Raw genomic sequence first — 7,976 nt, 5'->3', positions numbered from 1 at the left:
TGCAGACAATGCTAAGCCACGGTTTCAAGGAAGGAATGCAGTTTCCAGTGTACATTTGTCTAAGGCCTTGCAACTAAACTTAGACAAATTGCAGCAACATGTGATGCTGCCACTCTTTGATAGAGGCTCGGATGTGCGCGCTGGCCTCGTATCGGGTTAATAAACTGAATCACATGCATGTGTGCGTCTGTGCCTGTGCGCCAGGACACCAAGTCCTTACATTGATCCCTGATGTTACATGTGTCTGGTCTGTGTTTGTGTTGCAGATTCTGTTGTTTTCAGTTTGTGTGGCAGTGGCATCTATTTAGAGGCTGAGTCAGTCATAAATATAGAAGCACTTCTTAACGACACCGCGGCTTTAATCTCGGGGTAACCAAAGCACTGATGGACTGACACTGCCCTCCACAGAGCTGCACCGCAGACATGGCTGAGACATGGAGAGCTTCTTCCTCCCACTGATCTCACGTCGGTCTCAGTAAAACTCAACAGCAGTCAGTTTTGCCACACCAGATGTGCCACGTGTTGAAAACATGTTGGGACTTTCACTGCAATAAGAGAGACACACAAAAAGTCGAATGTGGAAAATTTCTATAAAGAGAATATAATTAATATCCTCACACAGGTGATTTTGGAAATGCAGTCTCACGCCCCGACCACGCACCAGAATTTGGCACGTATCACTCATCTCATTCTCTATGACACGACAGCAGTTAAACTTTTTTTTTTTTTTTTTAATTAATTCAGAAAAGTTTATGTGACAATAAACAGACTCTTTGGTTTTCTACCGGGAGGATTCATACATTTTATTCGTCTTGTGTTAGTTTCATTATTTTTCACCAAGATGTGCCCTATCATATAGATAGTTATATTCATTTCTTACAAACGTGAGGTGATTTCAGTACGGCTTTTACAGCCATTTGAAGAATTTCAACAGGTTAGGTGTAGTTTCATGGTTGTCACGAAAATTGTATTTTGGTCACGATTATAGGGAGGACATTTTCACATCATACCATGCCTAATACCATGTGACTAAGAAAATTCAACGACGATGTTCCCGAATCCGTCTCCAATGAATTAACTTTGAGGCAGAATCACAGCAGTCGACCTCCTGACCGAAGTGTATTACACTGAATGGCTCTATACTTTTTTGATCCGGGACAAAAGAATGCTTATTCACATCATTTCTTCTGGGAAAGGCCTTCCCTCTTCTATGATGATGATGGTGGTGAGTGCTGTCTGACTGACACCTGTCTCTAAAATGTCCCGTGAATTGTTTGCCCGGCTTGAAACAGGAAGGCTGATCCAACCCTCACCTGAGACATGAGTTTTGTTCTAATTTGTAATCTGTCTGCATGTTGCACACTCAGTGAAAGATAGAGTGTCATTAAAGCTGCTTTTTAGCTGTAGTATGTCTGGTAAGAAGCATGTGTGCCGTGTTGGTAGAGTGTGCGTCTGACAGTGCACCCGGTGAGCAGCAGGCAGTTCAGCGGGATAGCTGGTGAGCTGTCAGTCTCATGAGAGCACAGTGACCAACGTCTGAGCTGGTGTTATGGCCTGCTGGGCCACCGTACCCTGCTATTTATTACAGCTTCGTATTTATAGTCACTACTGCTGGTTAATCGTCAGCCTCTGTAGATGAATGAATCAGTGGATGGCTAAGATTTGTTTTTTTTTTTTTTGTTTAATTTTCAGGACTGTTCTTTTGCTCTTGCTGAGTCAGGACTTTAAACTCACTCACGCTGTTTAGATTTAGGACTCTGAGATCAGGCTCATGGCAGCTGGTTATCATTCCACAGTATATATGGCAGCAGGATTAACAAAGCGCTTGGACCGTCTCTCGGAAACTGAGCACCGATTTGTATATATGGATGCCAGGAGATTATACAGCACTTCGCATTGCAGTAGTTTTTATATGTAAAGTGCATTAGAGAAGTCAAGAAATGCTTCTTCCTCCAGTTTTATAAAAGAGGAGTTTTTCATATCCTATTGAAGATGGCCTTTGGTCCTATGCAGCTTTGTGATAACTGGGGCAAACGCAGTCGCTTTTTGAATCATTAGTTTCAGACAAAACGTGGACACATGGTGTCATCTGTGGTTCCTGTAGGCATATTCATGAAACACGGCAGGAGCTTGACACTCACACCACAGGTAGCCTGGTCCATATGGAGGAGATGATCTGATCAGATTTTCTTTGCAAACATTTGCATATTAATAAGAAAATGCTAATTGCCAGCAAACTGCTGTAGCTCCTCAACACTTTAAGGTGATAGGTTCAAACTGATACCAGATTTGAAGCTTGTAAATGCGTAGCATGAAAAAAAAAAATCCTAATTAAGACAATTGGCTTAAGAGGGAGGAAAGTGTTTTTTTTTTTTTTTTTTTGTGAGCAGAACAATAGAAACCTCATACTTGCACTACAGATGCACCGAATGGAAATGATGTGATTCGGTTTTTGTTTGTCCTCCTGCATTCATTTGCAAATCGATGAAGTTATTACCAAACTATAGTGCAGTAAGCATAATCACAAATACTTCATTAATCCATGAAGGGAAATTCTGATGCTTGGCAGCTTATCTTCTCATAGTTAAGGAGTTGTAAAATCTGCTGGCTGCAGGAAGGAATAATTTCCTGCAGCCTTCCGTCCTGCATCATAGATGGATTAACGTCCACTGCTGCAGTTTTCCTGATCCACAAGGACGTTATGAAGTCAATGGCCCGAGCATTTTTAGACGGGTTTTGCCTTGTGTGCCTCTTGTGTGTTGCCTCTGTGTGCATTGCTCCACCACAACATGCTCTTTCGTCACAGTGGCCAAAAAAAGTAAAAAAGTAAAAACAAAGTTTAATGCCACAGCTGATAGAGCTAAAAAAACAAATAAAGAAAGAAAAAGCTAGTACTGCCAGTTAGGTTGGGTAGCAGTAACAATACCATCAGCTCTGACACAGTGTTGCTTGTTGCTTATTGGAAGTTACAGTGTTATTACTGTAGGGGAGTGAAAGGAGGGGAGGACATGCCAGCACTTTCAGTTTATGCTTAAAAAAAGTTTGAATCCTAAAAAAAACAAAAACAATGATCAGTCAGGCCACTCTGTTGCCCTCTGGTGGCAAAAGGGCCTGAAGAATTGAAAAGAATCATTACATACAGCAGAATCTTCACAGCTAATATTATCTATATGAAGACAGAGAGGAGATGCAGTTTTGTTCCACTTATTTACTATGAATCGATCCACGCCTCTGGATCTGGAGTGTGGTGACGCTTTTTGTCCAGGATTGCAAACTTCTCTTACTGCTGATTGTGACAGACTCACACATTTTAGAATCGCTGCCAAAGCAAACAGCCCCCGCCCTCCCACCGTGCCCTCCATCCACAGCTGCCCGGCACTCCGTCAGCGTGCCAACTCTTGGGCTCAGGCAGAGATGGCGGCTGAGCACTGCGACTCCGTTGTTCCTCACAGCAGCTGTCATTTTGCTCCGTGTGATGGTGATTAGACACAATAACAAACACAGCCAACACCACAGAGGCACCCTCAAAATGATTTCATCAGATCTGAACCGCAATAAAGAACAATGACTGTTGTGGAGCTCATGCCAAAGCTGTGTGATATATCGGACGAGGGGAGGAAAAAAATCATTCTATTGTTTTTGTTGCTTGATATTTATTGTGTGTCTTAGCAATGTTGCATATTTTAACAGTATGTACAGCGTTTGAAATGAATGGCAGTAAGAACTGGCTTTATCAGTAAGTGAAGCCCGAGAGCAGGCTGCTTTTTCACAGCAGTCAGCCTTTCATTCAGATTCAGCTCAGTGTTAACCACTTACTTTAAAAATGCGCAATATCGACTTCCAAACACAATTAGAATTTGATGTTTTAAATATTTAGCATGAAATCCTATTCAACCTAGATGCAACACGGGAAGGGCTGTCTGCTTTGTGCTTCTGTTGTTCTTCATTGCGGATAGCTGGAGTGAAAGGGCAGCGTGAAATAAGCGAATGATCCCAGGATCCCACGGAGCCTCAGGGTTTACTGGGAGTAGGCCAGAGCTCCTGCACCCTGACCAAAACCAAAGCCCTTGGGACCAAAGTTCTTTGCGTAGCACCCTGCGAATTAAAAACAAGTGCGGTGTTTTAAATAAACACACAACTGAAGGAAAACCGTCAATGAGCAGATCCAGGGTGTGTGTGTTACCGCTGGTTAGGTCAATGAGATGAGGTAACTGACAAATGCTCTCATTGTCCATATGAGGTTGTTGTGTTATCTTGTGTTACCTCCACTCTGTTAAAATACAAATTAAAATAAATGGCAAAAGGTCAGCTACTGACCTATTGGGCCTCCGTCTGCAGTAATTCACTGCGACTCTTTCTGCTATGCCAGCTGAAGTTCAGCTCAACCACTGAATTATGAAACGTAGCGTGCGACTAAATAAAGCTGCATGTCACAAAGCAACCGACTGCTGAACAGCAGACGGCGGATGAAGAAGCAGTGTTGTCTCGTTTATCTGCGAATGCATGAATGAACTGAAATGTCACTAAGTAGTGAAAAGGAAGCTTCTTCCAATTGCTTTCTTTTGCAGCACAAAACGAAACCCATATATGCAAATCTGCAAATCCTCAAATGTTAGAAGTTTAGAACGGGTTTGGAATTTTTATGGAGAAATGAACACTTGTCCACCATCTAATTGAATCATCCTCTGATTATCTCAGCTCTGGTTTTATTCACACAGACCTTTACAGAAGATCTCCCCATCTCGATCAGCGACGGTTGTAGACTCGAGGCCTTTGCCACATTTGGCACAGCGAAAACATCCCTTATGCCACGACTGAGAGGGGAGAGAGAGTAGGGAATTGACATTGCCTGTTTTTATTCTTAAATTGGAGGTAAATGTATCAGCTGTTTCTTACATTGCCACCTCCGATAACCTTCTCCGCTGCGTAGACCGTTTTCCCACATCGAGGGCAGACATCGGAGCCGCCAGCTTTCTGGGCGAACTTGGAGGCATTGGGGTTGTTTGTGGGCCGATGAGGGGCTTGTCTGTCCACCCAAAAAAAAAAAAAGAAAAAAAAATCTAAGCTTTGAATCTGTGAAAGTCCAACACAACAGCAGGACTAAATCTGACACTTTTTTTTTTTTTTTTTTTTTTTTTTTTTAAGAAACGTTTTATCCCGAACCAGGAGAAGCAGTAAGATTTGCATGTTGTAAATTAAAATATGGACAGAAAAGGACGAGGCGATGTTGTGCTCACACTTCAGGCTGGATTCCAAGGCCCTCGCCTGTGTCCATACTCAGAGTGCCAGCGCCACCTCCAAAGCCATAGCCTTTCGGCCCATACTTCTTTCCATAACACGACTTGCAGTAGATCTCATCCACATGAACGGCCACTGTGGTGCTGTCTAAGTTCTTCCTACAGACCACTTATAACAACAAAAAGGGAGAAACAAAAAATGACATGTACAAATATGGTCAGTCCAACCTTTCCTCTCTTTACTACACAAGTACCATCACTGCAGCAAAGAAAACAAACCCGACTGAACATTTCTTGACAGATGTTTAGCCGTGACATGAGGAAAAAGGCTCGCACGCTGTGGGCTCAGCTGACGCAGATAATTACTTTTCTGCACATGGGGGTGGGGGTGGTGGAGGAAGTCTACCTTCCTCTGCCATATAAGGAAGTGCAAGCCTTTGACAAGTTTCTGTTCGATCCAAATAAGTACTGAGACGTCTGAGCGGAAACCTGTGGATGCTCACTCTCCGATCCCGACGCCAAATACTCTGCATTCCTTTCTGGTTGTCCGAGGACAAATAAAGCAGATTACCTGAGAAATACTTACTGCATAGAAAGCATGATTTGTGCCAGCTCTTCCCCTCGCACTGCACCTCCTCTGCGAAGTAGACGGTTTTCTGGCAGCAGCCGCACTTGTTTCCTCCTCCAAAAGGCATCCTGTGAGCGCAGAGGAGAGCAGCTTGTGTACATTTCTCTTTCACTGTATATGTAACGTTTGTTTGTTTGTAGTTCAGCTGACGGAGGACATCTTGAGGCTGCACACAACAGTACCTATAAAAGGAGCAGCACTAGTTTTCTACGACACGCTGTCATTTTGTGGCCTCTTTTTGTCCCAGTGTGCTGCCGTCGGCAGGTATCTGATGGGCTTTTCACACCTGATCATAAAATGCAAAGTACCTGCTCAGACATCACACAGATGAAGATATACGCTCTGTATGGGTGACGCACTAAAGTCAGCTCTGAGTTTGAAAAGAGAAATGACCCTTTTATGTTGACGGCATCATGTAGTGTTTGAGATCGGCTTTGAGCAGCTGTCATCTCCACAATCCACAATCTCCTAGATCAAAATGGATAAACAGGAAATTCCCTCCATTTTATTGTGTAATCACACTTGAACAATTGTGACCTCAAACAAACTGACATAAAATGAGGAAAATGTAAGTTGTAATGCAATGTAATGTAAAAGCCTGGTTTTCAGTGACAGAAAAGTTTACTTGAAGATCCTCTTACCGAAAACTATTTGGCAGAGTTGTGGCCCCTTTTCACGTGTTTTTTTTTTTTTTTTTCCTCCCTACGTCATTGTTTTCCTGTGATTCAACACAATCACAGGATATTTTCCAGCGCTGAAATCATGTCCTTAAATGGCATGTTAACCAGCAGCGTATTAAATTAAAGTCTAACTTTCTGTTAGACCCAACAGTTTTCATAGGAATTCATACCAACGTCTGCTAAGTTCAGTCTGTTATGGTCTCATGTGCTCTCACACTACAATTTAAACTGCCTCTTACCTGAACCGAGCTGATGGGTTGCGTCTCTCTTTGGCCCAGCAGTGATAACAGGAGACGGGTGAGCGGAAAGGAGACACTTGTCTGATGAAGAGAAGTGAGGGAGGCTGAACTGAGGGAGGAGTCAGGACTCATAAAAGGAGAGAGAGAGAGATATAGAAGAAACATGGTGAGATATGAACTGGGAGAGCAGGAGACGAATATGCAACAAGGGGAGTGAGGGGCATCACTGAAGCCTCGTTGCAGCAGGAGACCTTGATGTAAGCACCAAGTACTACATCATTTCAATAACTAACTACTAGTTGGACATGGAATGATGTGGGAGGTGCTTGGATTTTTATTCTGAGCCGTTTTTAGTTTTAGCATTTTAGGTTTTTATGTTTCATTCTTGAAGCTCAGGTTGCCACATGTGCATCAGCACAACCCAATTAGTTCTGGAAGCAACAATGCATCTTAATGTTTTACAGCAATCTGGGGAATTATTAGAAAGACTTCAGCGCCATCATGGATCTGTAGTCTTAAGGGCTAAGCTCAAGATTTAATTTAATGTGTGTGAAGTTCAGGAACTACGGCAAATATTTAATCTAATTTCAGGGGACACAAAATAAGTAGTTAATTAAAAGGTAAAGTGGTGTGAAGCTGCTCTTATCTGTACTAATATACTTACATGTACAGGCATGTAAGTGTTTTAGTATGAGCTTGGGTGGAAGGACACACCCAGAGAGAATTGCCACCAACTCAGTAGACAGCACTAAGCATTCATGAAGTTTCCCATGCTGCAGCTCCAAATGAAGGTCAGCACAATCCAGTGTCTGTTCAATGAGCCAGCTGCTAACTGCGGCTTTCACGCTCACAACATCCTCCTGAAAGTTAAACAAAAAAAAATGTCAGTGTCATGTTTAAAGATTATTTGTGCTGCCCCCGTGTGGCCAAAAAAAAAAAAAAAAAAAACAACCCTCGAGTTAATGCAGGCCTGAATTAGCCAATCGTTTGCTATCCATGATCCACAGTTCTCAACAGTTTTCTACAGGTAGCCTGATGCTGCAGCTGTCTCTCCTACAGTTTATATCTGACGTTCAGGCAGCTGCGTTGCCTTGAAATTTGCGGTCGGTGAAGAACAATCCATTCACTTGATGAACAAATCACCAAACAACGCCGCAAACGCCCCTCATTCCCTCTTAAAGCTGAAATGTGG

The 7,976-nt window shown here is 42.8% G+C and overlaps 1 protein-coding gene across 1 annotated transcript; it reads right to left on the bottom strand.

The window, feature by feature from the left end:
* Positions 1-3,636: 3,636 nt before the first annotated feature.
* On the bottom strand, positions 3,637-6,909 carry csrp1b (cysteine and glycine-rich protein 1b). Its single transcript, XM_029503295.1, has 6 exons — positions 6,785-6,909; positions 5,824-5,933; positions 5,238-5,406; positions 4,897-5,026; positions 4,721-4,814; positions 3,637-4,095 (listed from the first exon to the last, which is right to left on the bottom strand). The coding sequence occupies exons 2-6, from the start codon at positions 5,930-5,932 to the stop codon at positions 4,019-4,021; spliced, it is 579 nt and encodes a 192-aa protein (XP_029359155.1). The 5' UTR covers position 5,933; positions 6,785-6,909; the 3' UTR covers positions 3,637-4,018.
* Between the last annotated feature and the right edge of the window lie 1,067 nt (positions 6,910-7,976).

The sequence above is a fragment of the Echeneis naucrates genome, chromosome 5 (genome assembly GCF_900963305.1).
Source record: "Echeneis naucrates chromosome 5, fEcheNa1.1, whole genome shotgun sequence".
In the NCBI taxonomy this organism is placed as follows: domain Eukaryota; kingdom Metazoa; phylum Chordata; class Actinopteri; order Carangiformes; family Echeneidae; genus Echeneis; species Echeneis naucrates.
This window is presented reverse-complemented; position numbering and strand designations above follow the sequence as displayed.